This window comes from Panthera pardus, unplaced genomic scaffold (assembly GCF_024362965.1).
Source record: "Panthera pardus isolate Hobbes unplaced genomic scaffold, ASM2436296v1 HiC_scaffold_8, whole genome shotgun sequence".
Lineage (NCBI taxonomy): Eukaryota > Metazoa > Chordata > Mammalia > Carnivora > Felidae > Panthera > Panthera pardus.
This window is the reverse complement of record NW_026527013.1, coordinates 911,423-928,391: the sequence shown is the minus strand read 5'-3', so window position 1 is coordinate 928,391 and position 16,969 is coordinate 911,423. Positions and strand designations below refer to the sequence as shown.

Sequence of the window (16,969 nt, the reverse complement as noted above, 5' to 3'; positions counted from 1 at the left end):
GGGAGGCCGGCAGTGGCCGCACAAGGCCTGGAGCTGGTCGAGCTCAGGACCCACGGAGTTTGAGGAGGAAGGGAGCCTCGGGTGACCTCAGGCAGTGGCTCCTAACAAAACAAGTTGGGATTTTATTAGTCAAGTGGTGGCAGGACTGGGGCAGAGGGACCAGCTCGCTCAGATTTCTGGAATGGTCCAGTCCAGCCACATATGGCAGTTCAGTTCAAAGTGGCTACAACTAATTAAACAGCCCCTTCCTTACACACGGGGCTGGTGGCTACTGAACTGGACAGAGCAGACGGAGAACGTTCTGTCATCTGGAAATTTCTAACACACATTCTATAACAGAGACTCTTAGGTGCGTCTGGGTAGCTCAGTTGGTTTGGGCGTCTGACTTTTTTTTTTTTTTTTTTAATATTTATTTATTTGAGAGAGAACAAGGGCAGGGGAGAGGAGCAGAGAGAGGATCCCAAGCAGGCTCCATACTGTCACCGCAGAGCCCAACGTGGGGATCAGTCTCACGAACCACGAGATCATGACCTGAGCTGAAACCAAGAATCGGCCACTTAACTGACTGAGCCCCCCAGGCGCCCCTGAAGTGCCTGACTCTTGATCTCAGCTCAGGTCTTGATTTCAGGGTCGTGATCTGAGCCCCGCCTTGGGCATGAAGCCTACTTAAAAAAAAAAAAAAAAAGTCTAGAACAGGGGCTCTTTGCTTTTGCTAGGGGCTGCCCAGACCCCCATCCCCAGTAAGACTGGGCCAGTCTTGGTCGAGACTCAAGGCACTCAAAAAATGGAAATAACCCAAGGGTCTATCAACAAATAAATGGATGCAGAAAACACGTTCACGCACGCACACGTCCCTCGGCCGCAAGCCGCCCACGTCGGCTGCCCCGCGGACAACCCTGAACACGACGCTCAGGGAGGGAACCAGCCACAAGAGGCCACCGTGGGTTTTTTTTTTTCCCAAACGTGATGTTAATTTTGCGTCAACTTGCCGAGGCCAAGGGATGCCCAGGTAGCTGGGACACGTTAGTTCTGGGTGCGTCCACGCACGTGTCTGGAAGGGATGAGAATTCGATCCGGCAGGCAGCGTAGAGGGATCTCGCTCATCAACGTGGGCCTCGCTCAGTCCACCAGGGGCCCAAATGGAACAAAACGGTGTCGCCTTCTCCTCCTGAGCTGAGACGGCCGTCTTGCGCAGCGCACGCGGGCACCAGGCCCCCAGACTCCGGCCGGGTCACGACCCTCCCAGGGCTCCCGCTTGTGGACGGCGGGCCGTGGGCCTCTTGGCCTCCATAACCACGTGAGCCAGTCCCCTTGTCTCCCCTTAGAGATCTCTCCGTGGGCCCCACTGCTTCCGTTTGCCCGGAGAGCCCTTAACACGGCCAGAGCGGGACTCGCTTAAGTGAAAGGTCAGGAGAGGGCAATCCATAGAGACAGAAAGTGGATTCAGGGGTGCCAGGGGCTTGGGGGTTCGGGGGCGGGGGGTGCTGCTAGTGGGGACAGGGTGTCTTGTTTGGGTAATGATAATGTTCTGAAGTTGACAGTGGTGATAATTGCACAAGTCCTTGATCTTCCTAAAAGCCACTGAACTGTCTACTTTAAAAGGGCAAACTTCGGGGCGCCTGGGTGGCTCAGTCGGTTGAACGTCCGACTTCGGCTCAGGTCATGGTCTGGAGGTTCGCGGGGTCGAGTCCCACGTCAGGCTCTGTGCTGACAGCCCGGAGCCTGGAACCTCCTGTGGATTCCGTGTCTCCCTCTCTCTCTCCTGCTCGCAGCCTGTTTCTCTCTCTCAAAGATAAATAAATAAATAAATAAACATTCAAAAAATATGTTTTAATAAATAGAAGGACAAACTTTGATGCACATGAATTATCTCAGTTTTAACAATAAAAAGATTTCAGGGTCTCAGGAACCTGAAGTGTGTGCAGAGAGATGAGATCCCAGCCAGTTTGCAGGGAGACCGCGGGCGCCTACACGGCCATCGGGGAGGGGAGAGCCGGAGGCCTGCAGGGGACACGAAGCTGCTGGGCCAGGAATCTTGAAAAACAAACAAAAAAGACAAAAATGAACTTCGGCTGAGGGCAAGAAACTTGCTACAGGAGACAGCACAAAGCAAGCCCGTTATTGACGTGGCGCTCGGGAAGAGACTGGTCCACGGGGGCTGGACGGCAGTGGGGCGGGAGGGGACTCTCTGGGCTGCAGGTCTGGGCAGGCGGAGTTCATCAACCTGGCGGTAGAAACGGGTGTGTTTTCTGAAACTAATATAACACTGGATGTTAACTGCCTGGAACGAAAATAAAAACTTAAAAAAAAAAAAAGCGTGTTTCGTGGCACGTAAATTCCGTCTCAAACAACACTTGATCCACAAACGTTACCTTAAGTCCCAAATCGCCGGCCGTGAGCACACATTATCGTGATAAGGGAGAAGGCTGAAAATACAAGCTCCAGGGAAGGCCAGTTTTGTGGTTTTATATTCTTTGGCAATGTTCTTTTTTTTCCTTGACTGTTTCTTCTTTCAAAATGTGCCCACGGAGGAGGGCAGCCCTGGAAGGGGAGCACAGCAGGAGGAGCACACACCCGGGCTCCCCCCGCCAAGCCACTCAAGCCCGGTGAAGGGTCCCGGGAGCCGGTGTAATAGGGTCTCTATCACAGCATTTCCCAAGCACGTTTTAAGAACTGTTAAAAAAAAAAAAAAAAAAAAAAAAGCATATAGTTAAAAATGCAGAGGTCAATGTCCCTAAAATCCTCTTGATGGAAAGTAGCCGTGCCCGGTCCTGTGCTCCCCAGAGGAGAACCTCTTCCAATGGTTATGCCGATTTCTTTTGGCATTTTCCTCCATGCTGCGTTTTATCCTTCTCGGTCCCCCAAACTCCCACCCCGTCTCGGCCCCGTCCCCATCAGCAGTCACCCCCCAGTCCCCCGGCCCTCACGAGCCCCCCTCCTGTCCGTGGATGAGCCTATTCTGGACGTTTCACACACGTGGACTCACACCCCGTGTGGCCTCTCGTGTCTGGTTCCCTCCCTGAGCGTCGTGTGTTCGGGGTCCGTCCGGGGCGCAGCGGGTGTGGGCCCCAACCCACCGTGGGGGATTTGGATGCTGTTTTCATTTCCAGACCTCTCCAAAGGAATCTCTCAAAGGACAGTTTCTTTTTTCTTTTTAAAATTTTTTTAATGTTTATTTATTTTTGAGAGAGAGAGAGAGACAGAGCGTGAATGGGGAAGGGACAGAGAGAGAGGGAGACACAGAATCGGAAGCAAGCTCCAGGCTCCGACTGTCGGCACAGAGTCTGATGCGGGGCTCGAACTCACGAACTGAGAGATCATAACCTGAGCCGAAGTCGGATGCTTAACCGACTGAGCCGCCCAGGCGCCCCTCAAAGGATAGTTTCTAAACTTAAAAATAGGGGCTTAGTTGGTTAAGTATCCAACTCTTGGTTTCGGCTCAGGTCATGATCTCACAGTTGGTGAGTTCGAGCCCCGCCTGGGGCTCTGCACTGACAGTGCAGAACCTGCTTAGGATTCCCTCTCTCTCTCTCTCTCTCTGCCTCTCCCCTGCTCATGCTCTCTCTCTCTCTCAAAATAAATAAACTTTAAAAAAAAGTAAACTTAAAACAATATATATACGTATATATATATATACGTATATATATATTTGGGGGGGCACCTGGGTGACTCAGTTGGTAAAGGGACTTCAGCTTGGGTCATGGTCTCATGGTTTGTGTGTTCAAGCCCCGCATCAGGCTCTGTGCTGACAGCACAGAGCCTGTTTGGGATTGTGTCTCTCCCTCTCTCTCTGCCCCTCCCTGCGCGCCCCCCCCCCCCCCCGGCTCTCTCTCTCTCTAAATAAATAAATAAATAAATCCACTTTTAAAAATATTTTTTTTTATTATGGAAAGTTTTGAAATACACCAAATAGACAAATGAAACCCACGTGCCGGCACCAGCCTCAGGAAGGATGCTCGGGGCCCCTGCCGCCCCCCAGAACCGCCCCCTCCGCTGCCGCATGGTTCCATTCCAACACCCCACTGGAGGCACTTCAGCTCAGCTCAGCACAGAGTCCAGGGAATTCTGCAATGACCCTCACGAGCCCACCGCCTACAGCGACCGCACACGGGTCGGCACGGAAGGGTGAGCGCTTCTCACGCGGGGTGACCGTGCACCCAGGGGACCTGTCTGCAGACATTCTCGGTCGTCCTGCCTGGGGGGGGGGGGGTTCTGTGGGGTGCACTGTGTGCCCCCAAAGGATTCGTCCATGCTGCGATCCCTGAACCTGTGAACGGGATCCTGCTTGGAAGTAGATGTAATGAATCAAGATGCGGTCACACTGGAGCGGGTGGCCCCGAATCCAATGGCCGCTGACTGTCCTCATGAGAGACGTGGACACAGAGGCACAAGGAGAAGCCACGGGAGTACGGAGGCCGACTGCGGTGAGGCGGCCACGGCCACGGCACGCTGAGGCCCGCCAGCCACAGTCCCGCCATACCTTGACCTGGGATTCCTAGGCCCCGGGACTGGGAGAGAATAAACTGGTGTTTGAAGCCACCTGGTTTGCGGTAATTTGCTGAGACCAAAGGAAACTAACCGGGGGAGGGGGGGGCGGTGGCTCCTGGAATCAAGTAGCAGAGGCCAGGGCTGCGGCTGGACGTACCACAGTGCCCGGGACAGCACCCCCCAGAGAAGGCCCCGCCCTGGACGTCAGCAGCACAGGGCAGAAAGCCTGTCCCAGGGTTTACCAGCAACCTTTCACCCATGGCACCATCCACATCCGCCCCTCCCTCCCTCTGTCCTATTCCTGCTGTGTCTCAAGCCACACTGCGGACACCGCCTTCTGCCTCCCAAATGCTGCATCGTGCACGCTGCCCGGAGGTCAGCGGCTTACAGTTCTAGAAGGACTTCTAAAGTGCATCACCACGGGGCCGTGGCTGAGCACCCATGCCAACACCAGACAGGGCAGCGTTTACGCGTCCTGATGGTATGCTGATTCGAAGACTCTAGAGCCCCCGCTCCCTCCGTTCTTCTGACTCCGAACGCGTTTGCCGGAAGGTCCTCCTTTTCAAATTGGCAGCTGTCTTTGCTCCCAGTGGCCGCCTCCCCACAGCCCAGTGGCTCGGTGATCCCCCAGTCCCGCTTCCCGGAGCGCCTCCGTGGCTTTCTCTCCTGCTCGCTTCCCTTCCCGTGGTAGCGCCTGTGACTTCATTAACTTCCTCCCTCGTTCTGCTGGAGTGCATCTTGCTAAGCTGATCTGTGCGGACTCGGCTGGCATGAAACCTCTTGATTCTTCCTCCCAAACCTTCGGCTTTGCCACCACTTTCCCCAGGAACCTAGGCCTTCTTTTTCCGGGCTATTTATAATATGGCCTGGAAGCATTTAGGAGTCCCAGGACCCTTGACAAGTCTTCCGAGGACAAGCTGCGGGGTCCCGGCTATCCAGAGACTCTGGCCCCACCGTCCCCTTCCATTATTTCTTGGACAGCTCCCTCCACTTCCCCTCTGCTCTCTCTGGAATCCCTGGCTTATTCCTGTTCTCCCCCTCCGCTCCAGTTCCCAATTCTTTTTGCCTGAATTTCTAGATTTCTCCAACTTGAGTCTTCCAACTAACTTCCTGCTGAAGTTTTAATGCCAGCTACTGTGCTAACTCCCAAGCCCTCTCTTGTTCTCTGTCCTCGTCACCTTCCCGTTGGCTGGATGCCTGCCTGTGTGAGCAGAGCCAGCACACACCCCCTACCCCCAGGTACACTGGTGTCTCCGGGCGGCAGCCAGGAGCTGGGGGCGGTTTCCCCCAGGCCACTCTGTAGCTGTTTCTCCCCCATCATTAGATGCTGCCTCCCTTCCCAAGTCCCCCGGAGGGAAGGACAGGACATGTGAATGGGGCCTAGGAGCAGAAACTGGAAAGCAGAGAGGCAGGGAAGAGACGGCCATCTTGGGCACACAAGTGCCTAGCCCAGGACGTGAGCCACCCTGCACCCAGCTTGTCTGAAGCCCTCTCTGCAGGGACTGATGGGGCCGGGAGGTGCGTTAAGGAACGTGTGTGTTGGTGCATAACCTCCAGAAGTGCGCCCCGGAGCAGGCCACGCTGTGGCCTGTTCTCCACCTGTCGCTACGAAATGAGTCTCCTTTCGCCCACTATTATTGTCCCTGCCCCCAGCTGAAACATGTCTGACTTCTCCCCACCCCTCCAGCAGGCCAAAAGGACAGGCCACCTCCTTCCACGCTGGCTGGGGCCCCAGGAAGGGGGATCAGCATGTGCCAAGGCCTGGCCCCGAGAAAAGGCATTGATGATGAGTGCTGGCGACGGAGGGGTAGGGGGACCTGAGGCTGGCCCAGTGGGCCAGCACAGGTCATGTGGGTGGGTGGCTATAGCCAGTGGACACTTTTGTGGGAGTGATAGGGACAAGGCCTGTGACTGGGAGACCAGGAGGGTGAGCGGGAGTGCCAATCTGCTCATCTGCAGGTCCCTCCAGGCCCCCCCCCCACCCCCCCACTGCTAGGGGGACTTGGTCCCATGGGGAGGGCACTGGACATAAGTTATCACAAGTGATTAAATACTCATGAGTGTTCAAGTGCACAAAAGAGAAGTCTGGGACCCTGAGAGAGACACTTAGGCTGGATGTGAACCTGGGGGTCAGGAAAAAAGACATTTTAGGGTGGGGAAGGTTCCAGGCGTGGGCACCCAGGCAGCAGTGTCAGGGGCGCCTGTCAGGGAAGTCTGAGGTGTGGGGAGAATTGACAGGGGGTGGAGGAGGCTGTGGCTCAGGCCCTGCATGGGGTAGGGTGGGGGGTACCCCGGTCAGGGGGGAGAGCCGGGGGCAGGCAAAAGGGGCCAGCCGCTCCCTCTCCCACCTCGGGAACCTGTGTCCTCCGCCAGAGGAGGTTCCACAGCCAGGCAGGAGCCCAGGCCGGGTCCGCTCGGAGGCTGCCCCCAGCTCATTTAGCGTGAGAAACCGCACGGGGAGACGCCGGAGGGCTCCTTCCCGCACCCGAGGGGCCGCTACAGGAAGGGCCGCGGGCGCACGATGGCTTTGGGGGTGGGCGCACCGGGCTGCTCTCGGGAGCCCGCGGGCCAGGGCGCCCCCAGTCGGGAAACACCGCCACCCACGTGGCGGAGGCGCGGGCTCTGGCAGCACCCCCCCGCTGGGGCACCCCCGGAGGTCGGGAGGGGAATTGGGGGAAGGGCGGGTGCGTGCGCGGGGAGGGGGGCAGCGGGCGCGTGCGAGGCCTGGGCAGCGAGAGGAGCCGCGCGCGCAGGGGGCCGCGGCCCGCGGGCACCTACCTGCGCCCGCGCCCGCGCCCGCCACGTGACCGCGCCCCGCCCGGCGCGCGCGTGCGCCTTGCCGGCGCCCCATTGTTGGCCGCGCGCGCGTCACGGGGCGGGGCGGCGGCGGCCGGAGGAGGGCGGCGGGCGGGAGGGAAGCAGCGTCCGCGCCGCCGCCGCCGCCGCCGCCCGCGCCGCCGCCGCCGCCGCCGAGCCCCCGCCGCCGAGCAGCAAGCAGAGTCGCGCCGCCCCGCCGCCCGCGGCCCGAGCAGCCCCGCGCCGCCGCCCCCGCCCGCCGCGCCCGCCCCGCCGCTGGATGCCGGGGGCCGGCGGCCCAGCTCTCAGAGGCGGAGCGCGGCGGCGGCGCGGGCGGCGGCGGCGGCGGCGCGGGCGGCCGGCGGCCGAGAGGCAGGGGCGCGGGCCCGAGCGCTAGCGCCGCCATGCCCGGCTCCACCGGCCAGCCCGACGGCGGCGGCGGCGACCCCAGCCGCGCCCGCCCCCCCCCGCCCCCGCCGCCCCCGCCGCCCCCCGCCGCCGCCGCCCCTGCCCGAGGGCGCCGAGGAGGCCGCGCCCGACGACGCGGCTGCTGCCGCCGCCGCCGCCGCGCTGCGCCTGGCGCTGGACCAGCTCTCGGGGCTGGGGCTGGGGGGCGCGGGCGGCCCGGACGACGAGGGGGGCGGCCGCGGGCGGCGGGGACGGCGGGGCGGCGGCGGCGGGCGGCGCGGACGGCGGGGCGGCGGCCGAGCCCGCGCCCCCCCGACGGGCCCGAGGCGGGCGCACCCGCGGTGGCCGAGGCGGTGGCGCCGGGCTCGCTGCCGCTGCTGGAGCCCGACGTGAGCCCGCCGCCGCCCCGGCCGTCGCCGCCCGACGTGTTCGCTGGCTTCGCGCCGCACCCCGCGGCCCTCGGCCCCTCGACGCTGCTGGCCGAGCAGATGAACGTGATCGGCAGCCGCAAGAAGAGCGTGAACATGACCGAGTGCGTGCCCGTGCCCAGTTCCGAGCACGTCGCCGAGATCGTGGGTCGCCAGGGTGAGTGGCCGCCGTCTGGGGCGCCGCGCCCTGCTTCCCGGGGTCCCCGCGCCGCTCGCCCTGGGGAGGGGGTCGCCCCAGCCCAGCCCTGCCCGCGGCCGGACGCCAGACCCTGGCCACGCCCCGCGTGTGGGCTCCGGGCCTCAGTGGCCGCCTGTGCGCCTTTGTCCTGCCGTGGGCCGCGAGAGAAAGTTGGGCGCAGCCCGCGCTCCTCCTCTCTGCGCTCCGGCCGCCGCTGCCTTTGTCTGGACGCCCCCAGCCGGGTCAAGGTCCTCAGTGCAGCACCTCTGCCCAGGTCTGGGTCGCCAGCGGTGGCATCCGAGGACCAGGAGGCTGGGCTGGGCGGTGGGGCGCTCCACACCCAAAGCAGGCATGGGGCGGGGCTCGCTGGGGCTTGAGGGGGGCTTGGGGGCGGGGCGGGGGGGGGTGCTCAGGCAGGGTCGAGACAGAAGTTGGGCGTACAAAGAGGGTATACATCTCCACTTGCCAGCCTGGGGGGCCCTGCTGGGGGTGTGGGGCCGGAGGACAGGATGAGGATCCCCACCCCACTGTCAGCCCCAAGTCGGGGATTTGGGGACATGCTTAAGGACCAGCTGTAAAAGCCCTCCTGGGGTCCAGCCTCGTAGCCCTCCCCTGGCAGGCCGTGGCAGCAGACCCCGGGGTGTGGGGGTCCTGGTAACAGCATTGTCAGAGAGTCCCTGTGGCCGCCCCATTGTTCTCTTTGTTAGAGAGCCAGTCTGAGATTTGCAGGGTGACATCAGGCCGGCGGCCGCTCATTGGCCCTGGAGCTGCGGGGCGGGCGGGAGGATGGTGGGCAGTGCTCCTCTGGACACACGCCCACCCACCCTTTCAGCCGGCAGCCCCCAGCCCCAGCTCTCTCCTGCCTGCACCTCTCTGTGCCCCGCTCCCGGCTTGGAGGCCAGGTTCTAGAACGTGGGGTGGGGTCTGGGCGGGGTTTGAGATGGTGCTGCAGGACAGGCTGGCCTTGGAGCACCGGCTCAGTAACAGGAGCTGGGGGGGGGGGGGGGCTTGAATCGCACGGTGACTTGTCACCTTGCCACCAGGGGCAGAGGGACCACAGGGGCGCCCCCGACACGCTGCCCTCTGGGAGTTCCGGGTGGGAGGGTGGTTTGCCCAGTTAGTCTGCTTTCCGTGCAGATGTCGTGCCTGGGTGAGGGCCCAGGAGTTGGGGGGTAGGGGAGGGGACAGGCGGGTCTCGGAGCCAGCACAGCAGGACTCCAGCCTGACGCTTCCCGCTGCCACCCTATTGCAGTCCCTTCCCAGCCCCGGTCCCCCACACCTGTCCTGGGAGGTATAACCAGACCTTGCCCTGTGCTGGGGGCTGGGGGGTGGGGCAGACGTGGAAACCCAGCCCCGGGGGCTGTTGTCCAAAATCAGTAGGCTGATCTGCTGGCTGGTTGGGGGGACACGACCCCAGAGCACGAGGGCATGTTCCCCGTGAACGCGCGTGTCCTGGCACCTGGGGGGTCCTTCCAGACAGGCCGAGCCCACACCAGTGTTCTTGGGAGTCAAGCAGAGAGCGCCCCGACCTATGCCTTTGGTCGTAGAGGACCAAGCTGCCGCCCGACCTCCTGGGTGGTGTTTTGGCACCCGTTTATTGGGTGTCCGTTTGGGGTCTTGCTGGTGGCAGACAGGAAGGCAGGCTGTCGGGGTGCAGACTGGGCCGGCCCCGTGACCCGAGGCGGGTGGGACCTCTTCTCTGGGGTCGGGGGGACAGCACCTCCCTCGGGGGATTTGTGAGGGTTCCCAAGCTAGAGAGCGCTTTTGGTGCTTAAGTTTATGTGTTTATCTTGAGAGAGGGAGAGAGAAAGAGCTGCGCGCGGGCCAACCTGAGCAGGGCAGGGGTCGAGAGGGAGAGAGAACCCCAAGCAGGCTCTGCCCTGTCAGCACAGAGCTCCGTGCCCGGCCTTGCACTCACGAGCCGTGACATCATAACCCGAGCGGAAATCAAGAGTCGGACGCTAAACCGCTAAACCGACAGAGCCCGCCTGGCGCCCCTCAAGCCGGAGGGCTGTAAGCGTGGCCCCAGGCTGGCGTGTGGTACGTCCCGTAAGCGGGACGCGGGGTATCCGGTAGGGAAGCGTGACCTCGGGACTGGCTGGCACCTTGAATCTCTCGGCTCTAGGACCAGTTGTGGCTGCCGTCTTCTCCGGCCCAGCTGCCAAGCACAGCCTGGAAGACTGTGCCCCAGTCCTGCCCCCCCCCCCCACTTCGCTCCCCCATCTGCCCCCCACCTTGTGGGTTCCCGGACACGAAGCCTGCCCCTTCCTACTGTTCAGGCCCTCACCAGCGCAGGCCCTGAACTCCTCAAGACCGGCCCGGGACCACTCACTCCATCCCCTAGTGGCCAGGCCAGCATCGCACAGGCCTGGGGTCGACCCTTCCCCCGGCCCTCACCTGAGCTGTGTTTTCAATCTTAGAGTGGGTTCCCGCACCCTCCGGGGACAGGGTAAGCGACCCCAGACGCCGAGAGTTCGCTCTCCTCCCTCGGGTTGCAGCGCCTACAAGGTGCCTGCCTGGGGGCCTCGGCCTGCCCCGCCCCGCTGAGCCTCAAGAGATCCCCCAGAGAAGGTTCCCTGTAGCTGCGGGTCAGGGGGGACAGACACGGGCCAAGGCCGGGTCGGCAGGGCTGGGATTTGAACCTTAGTCCCTTGGGCTCGGTCTGCGCCGCAGGGAACAGAGGTGGGGCCCAGGAGAGGACTTTACCTTCCACGGCTCCGGGGTTGGGGGGGACACGACCCCATTTTACAGGCAGGAAAAGCGCGACTCCACAAAGAGTCAGGGTGGTCTCCCTCCAGCCTGTCAGCAAAGGTCACCTGGGGGGCTGGTGCCCACTTGCCCCAGGTATGACCTTGGGCCCGGTCCTCCTCAGAGCCTCCGGCTAGCTTGCACCCTTGCTGGGCGTGTCCCTGTGGGGCTGGGCTGGGCTGGGCTGGGTCAAAGTCGTGGGCAGCTGCCTGGAGGTTTGGGTCAGGAAGGAGTGAGTGATACCAGAGACGAGCTGGTGCTCAGCCACACCGGGTCCCTCTGTCTCTGCTGCCGTCAGGCTGGGGTCCGCACTCTCGGGCTGGCCTCCCTCAGTGGGGGGAAGCCTGCTTTGCCCACTGCTCTCCCGCGCCGACCCCCCCCCCCCCCCCCCCCCCGAGCCCGGCCCCAGCGCTGCGGGCCTCGGCGCTCTTACTGGCAGTTGGGGGCGCTGCGGGGCTCTGCTGGGGCCCAGGCCCCCCTGTTTCTGTGTGTCCGCTGTGGGGCGCAGAAAGAAGGCGGTCCCCTGGCTCTGGGTTGGGGGTTCCTGGTGTCGGTGAGCGCAGACCTGGCCTGCCGTGCCCGCGTCGCCCGCACGGGCCAGCTCCCCCCGCCCACCAAATGGACCGCCCCACGGTGACACGGCCTCCCCCCACAGGACTGCAGCCCATTTGGGCCCTGCCTTGGGGACAGCACCGCACTGGTCATTGTGAGGATGTGTCCCAGCCCTGTCCTTCCGAACTCTGCCCCCACGGTTCCCTCTGCCGGGCACCCTGGGAGTCCTCCCCTGGTTCGGGGGGTCCTTGCAGGGGCCAGCCTGTCTGTGGTCTCTGTGTGGGGTCCCTGGGGCAGCACACGGGTGGCCAGGACCCCAGAATGAGGTCACATGAGGGTTGGGACCTGGCTCTGCACGGGGACCCTCGGCAACCCCATACGAGGGCGGGGGCCCAACTGCAGCGAGGTGGGAGGTGCTGGGGCGGGGCAGAGACAGCCTCAGGGCGGTCACCCCCTTTCCCCGGGCGCACCTGCCCGAGGTGGCTTCCTGGGTGGCAGGGCCCGGGAGTCTGCATTTCAGCCCGGGACCAGCCGTAAGTGGTGGCCCCAGGGTTCCCCCCAAGCGGGAGGCTTGGTCCCTGCCATCACCCACTCTGGCCTCACTGGCTTGTACCCACCAGGGCGGGAAGGTAGCTGGTTCACGCTCGGGGGCCTCGGTTTCCCAGACCTGGCGGCCCCACCTCCCCTCAAACTCTGTCATTTTCTTGGGGTCTCGGCGAGGGTGGGGCTTGGCTCCAATGGTGTCACCGCGGAAATGCGTCTCCTCTTGGCCGCTGGAGGCTCCGTCCAGGGCCACCTTTTTGGGGGGGGGGGGGGGCAGGATGGGTGCCAGTTCTGTGTGAGGGGAACCAGGCTGCTTCCCTGCGCAGGGGGCGCCCCCCCACCCCGGTTTCCTCTCCCACCCTGGCTCCGGTGACCCCCCACCCCTTCTCCCGGCCTTGTTCCCTGTCCTCTGCACGGGCCTGCTGGCCGTGCACACGCAGGTGACGGCTGGGCACCTGCCTGGGGGCGCCTGCCAGTCCGCGGCCCTTGTGGCCCCAGACCCATGAGGCCGGGTCAGTTTGTGCCCTTCTCTTACCCGTGAGGAAACAGACACGGGACGGTCCTTTGAGCGGCCCCTGTGACCCCCGTGCGCTGATCCTCACAGGACACCAGCAGGGGGAGCTCAGGAAGTAGGCTGAGAAGTGCGTGCTGGGACCCTGGTGCAGTCCGTATGGGCTTCCTGGAGGAAGGGGTGCTGGGCGGTGACTGGATGCAGAGAAGGGGGGTGCAGGCAGGCAGCACTGAGGACGCTGTTAAGGAGGGTAAAGGCCGTGTGGGGGCAGGGAGGCCAGGGTGGGCGGAGCTCCCGGAGAGGGTCTGGACTGACACGTGTGGTTTGAAAGCTTACCCACCAGCCGCCACGTGGGGAGGGGACCATCTGGACAGAAGTGGAGACGGGTCCGGGTCAGGGTGGGTTTTGGAGGGATGCCAGTGAGGCGGTGAGCCACTGAGGGAGGACACGGGGGCGGGGGCTCGGGACCCAGGGGATGGGCCACGCCCCACCCTCCACCCTCCCCGGGAGGGTTCCAACCCCATTCACTTGGCTGTGCTTTTGCTCAAAGCTCTGGACGGGCCTGCTGTCCTTGGGCTCAGGGTGGGGCTGCCCCTGGGACAACCCTGCCACCTCCCAGGGTTCCCTCGCGCCGAGCAGTTCCCCCCCCCCGCCCCCCCGCCCGGTCTGGTGCGTCTTGGATTCCTTCCAGGGCAGGTGCGCTGGTCCCCAGCTTTGTAAGCTTCTACCTGAGAAGTTGGCAACAGTGTTATCCCTCACCGGGGCGCCCTCTGTATTGAAACAGTATCCCCGTGTCCCTCTTGCCGCCCAGAGCCGGGGGGGGGGGGGGGGGGGGGGGGGGGGGGGGGGGGGGGGAGGGTCACCCAGACTCAGGATGTCTCAGAAGGCCCCCCAGAGAGGAGGTGGGGGGTGTCAGACGCCTGGACAGGCACCCCGTCACAGCCCGGGCCTCTCAGCCCACGCTGCACGCCGATACTCCGGTGCCCCCCACAGTGTCAGGACCCCGCCCGGCCTGCGACAGCGCAGTGCTGTGTCCGTGAGCATCATCTCCTCGGGGGCTGGGACCACAGGACCTTCGGGGTAGAGTGAGGGTGCAAGAGACTGAGTGAGACCTGGGCTCCCTGTGGGCTGGCGTGGGGGGGGGGGGGGGGGGGTCAGCTGGCCAGGAGAAAATCCAGGCGTTGATGGGGACTCCGTGTCGGGGGTCTGCATGAGTGTCCCTGGGACTGACAGAACAGACTGGGTGGCTTGAAACAATAGAAACGAATCCCCCCACGGAGCGCGGGCATACGAATGCAAGGTGTTGGCTGGGCCACGCTCCCTCCAGGAGGAGGGGGATCGTCTCCCGAACTTGCTCACCTAGCTTCTGGTGGTGGCCGCCGGTCCCCTGCGCCCCGGGCCTGTGGCTGCCTCGTCCCAATCGCTGTCTTTGTGTCCCTCTTATAAGGACACCTGTCACTGGGTTCAGGGCTAACCCCATTCCCGTGCGACCTCCTGTTAACTAATTACGCCTGCAGAGACCTTTCCAAATACAGTCCTGTTCACACGGACCGGGTAGACGTGACTTTCGGGGGGCACCATTCAACCCGCAGTGGGGTCCTCCTTGCCTTCTAGCCAAAGCTGCCGCCACCTTCCAGCCTGGGACCAGAGGGGAAACCGAGATGCGTGTCTGAGGACAAAGGCCAGGGTGGAGAGGGCAGCGGGGGTGGGGGCTCCCAGCCCTCCCCCCAGCCCCCACCGCGCCGGCCGGCCCCGCAGCTGCTCCTCCAAGGGCTGCCCTGGGGAGGGGCCCCCATCCTTAACTGTCTCTCCCCACCGCCACCCCCAGGGTGCAAGATCAAGGCTCTGCGGGCCAAGACAAACACCTACATCAAGACGCCGGTGCGCGGGGAGGAGCCCGTCTTCATCGTGACCGGCCGCAAGGAGGATGTGGAGATGGCCAAACGCGAGATCCTGTCGGCCGCCGAGCACTTCTCCGTGATCCGCGCCACGCGCAGCAAGGCGGGCGGGCTGCCGGGCGCCGCGCAGGGCCCGCCGCACCTGCCGGGACAGACCACCATCCAGGTGCGCGTGCCCTACCGCGTGGTGGGGCTGGTGGTGGGGCCCAAGGGCGCCACCATCAAGCGCACCAGCAGCGGACGCACACCTACATCGTGACGCCGGGGCGGGACAAGGAGCCCGTGTTCGCCGTGACGGGCATGCCCGGAGAACGTGGGACCGGGCGCGCGAGGAGATCGAGGCGCACATCACGCTGCGCACGGGCGCCTTCACGGACGCGGGCCCCGACAGCGACTTCCACGCCAACGGCACCGACGTGTGTCTGGACCTGCTCGGGACGGCCGCCGGCCTCTGGGCCAAGGCCCCCAACCCGGGGCGGCGGCCCCCGGCGCCCACGGCTGGTCTCCGCGGCGACGCGGCCCTGGGCGCGCCGGGGGGGCCCCGAGGCCTTCTATGCGGGGGGCCGCGGGGGGCCGCCAGTGCCCGAGGCGGGGCCCCGCCAGCCCCTACGGCCGGCGCCGGCGGCGCCGGCGGCGGTGGCGGCGGAGGCGGCGGCGGCGGCGGCGGCTCGGGCAACGGGGGCTTCTCCTTCGGCGGCGACGGCCCGGGGGCCCCCTCGGGGCCGCCCGCCCCGAGGACTGTGACTTCGGCTTCGACTTCCTGGCGCTGGACCTGACCGTGCCCGCCGCGGCCACCATCTGGGCCCCCTTCGAGCGGGCCCGCGCCGCTGCCCAACTTCAGCGGCTGCTCGGCCGTCAACGGGGCCCCCGCGCCCCCCGCGCCGGGCGCCCGGCGCAGCAGCGGGACCGGCTCGCCGCGCCACTCGCCCACGCTGCCCGAGCCCGCGGCCCTGGGCCTGGAGCTCCCGCTGGCCCGCCGCGGCGGCGCCGCGGACCCGGTGGGCGCCCTGGGCTGGCGGCCGGCGCCGGGCTCGCTGCCGGCCTTCCCCGCCGCCGCCTCGTTGCCCGGCGGCGCCGCGGCCGCGGCGTGTCCCCCCCTGGACTCCAGCCCCTCCGAGGGCGGCCGCAAGCCCCCGGCCGCCGCCGCCCCGGCCCTGGCGCGCGAGTGCGTGGTGTGCGCCGAGGGCGAGGTGATGGCCGCGCTGGTGCCCTGCGGTCACAACCTCTTCTGCATGGACTGCGCCGTCCGCATCTGCGGCAAGAGCGAGCCCGAGTGCCCCGCCTGCCGCACGCCCGCCACCCAGGCCATTCATATCTTTTCCTAGCGGCCCGGGGCAGGGGTGGGGGGCGGCGGGCGCGGGGGCGGCGGGGGGGCGGCGCGGCCAGCGTTCACAGACGAGCTTTAACTCGGTCCCAGGCGTGGAGACGGCCGCCCGACGGCACCACAGTTCTTAACCAATAAACAGTATTGAGTCGACAGGTTAAAATAAACCAGAGAGAAAAGGTCTGCCTGCACTTTCTATTTAAGACTCCCCGGCCCCCAGGGTGATCTTTTTACGAAGATTAAAAAAATATATATATATATATATACACACACACACACACACACACACACACCCGATTTTTACAACTTCCGGTTGTCCTTTGGGACTTGGCGGATTTCAGACGGGACCTGCTGGCCTGGGAGGCGGCCTCAGCCTCCGCAGAGGCCCCTAGGAGGAGAATGCGACGTTTTTACTCCCTGTGGGGGGGCTCACCAGTTATCCTTTTGTACGTCAGCGGGGGACAGGCTGGAAGGGTGGGGGGGGGTGGGGAGGGTCCCAACCAGAAATTTCTAACTTTGTGTTTTTAATTATTAATACCCTTCTGCTGTGGTTTCTGTTGTCAGTTTTTACATTTTTTTAAATTGTGTTTTTTTTAAAACTTTTACTTTTTACCTCTTGTGTATATGTAGGGAATTTATAGGGAAATATGTACTTTATGGAATAAATTTTAAGAACTAAAATATATTTTATTTTAAATAAAGTAACGGACCTTTCATCTTACACAGCTAAATTACTGATTATATATTTGCTGAGCTGACTTAAGGGTTCAGAAAATTGTATCAAGAGTTTTATTTTTTGACTTTAAAGCCTTCTTAATAAAGCCCTTTTGCTACCTGTGAGCCCTTGGCGTGGTGTGGGGCAGGTGGGCGTGGGGGGGAGGGTTGGGGGACGGGGGTGCTCAGATCCGGCCCCTTCACCCCCTAATCTTCCAGATAAAGGCATCTGGACTCAGGATACCCCATGTCCAAGCCACGCTCTTCCAGAAGCCGGGCCCCGTGTCTGCTTCCAGACGGGAGCATTGGGTCTGCGGAGAAGGTGGTCCAGCCAGGTCCCCTTTCCTGAGGTTCAGGGCCCCCACGTTCCAGGGGGCAGCT

General features: G+C 63.7%; 1 protein-coding gene across 1 annotated transcript; it reads left to right on the top strand.

Moving 5' to 3' along the window:
- The first annotated feature begins 6,237 nt into the window (after positions 1-6,237).
- Positions 6,238-16,714, top strand: MEX3D (mex-3 RNA binding family member D). Its single transcript, XM_053897931.1, is given in 12 exon segments — positions 6,238-6,295; positions 6,862-6,929; positions 6,991-7,926; positions 7,928-7,987; positions 7,989-8,277; positions 14,481-14,777; positions 14,780-14,856; positions 14,859-15,083; positions 15,085-15,158; positions 15,212-15,264; positions 15,267-15,370; positions 15,372-16,714. Coding segments are annotated over 12 exon segments (2,745 nt in total). The 3' UTR covers positions 15,876-16,714.
- The last annotated feature ends 255 nt before the right edge of the window (positions 16,715-16,969 follow it).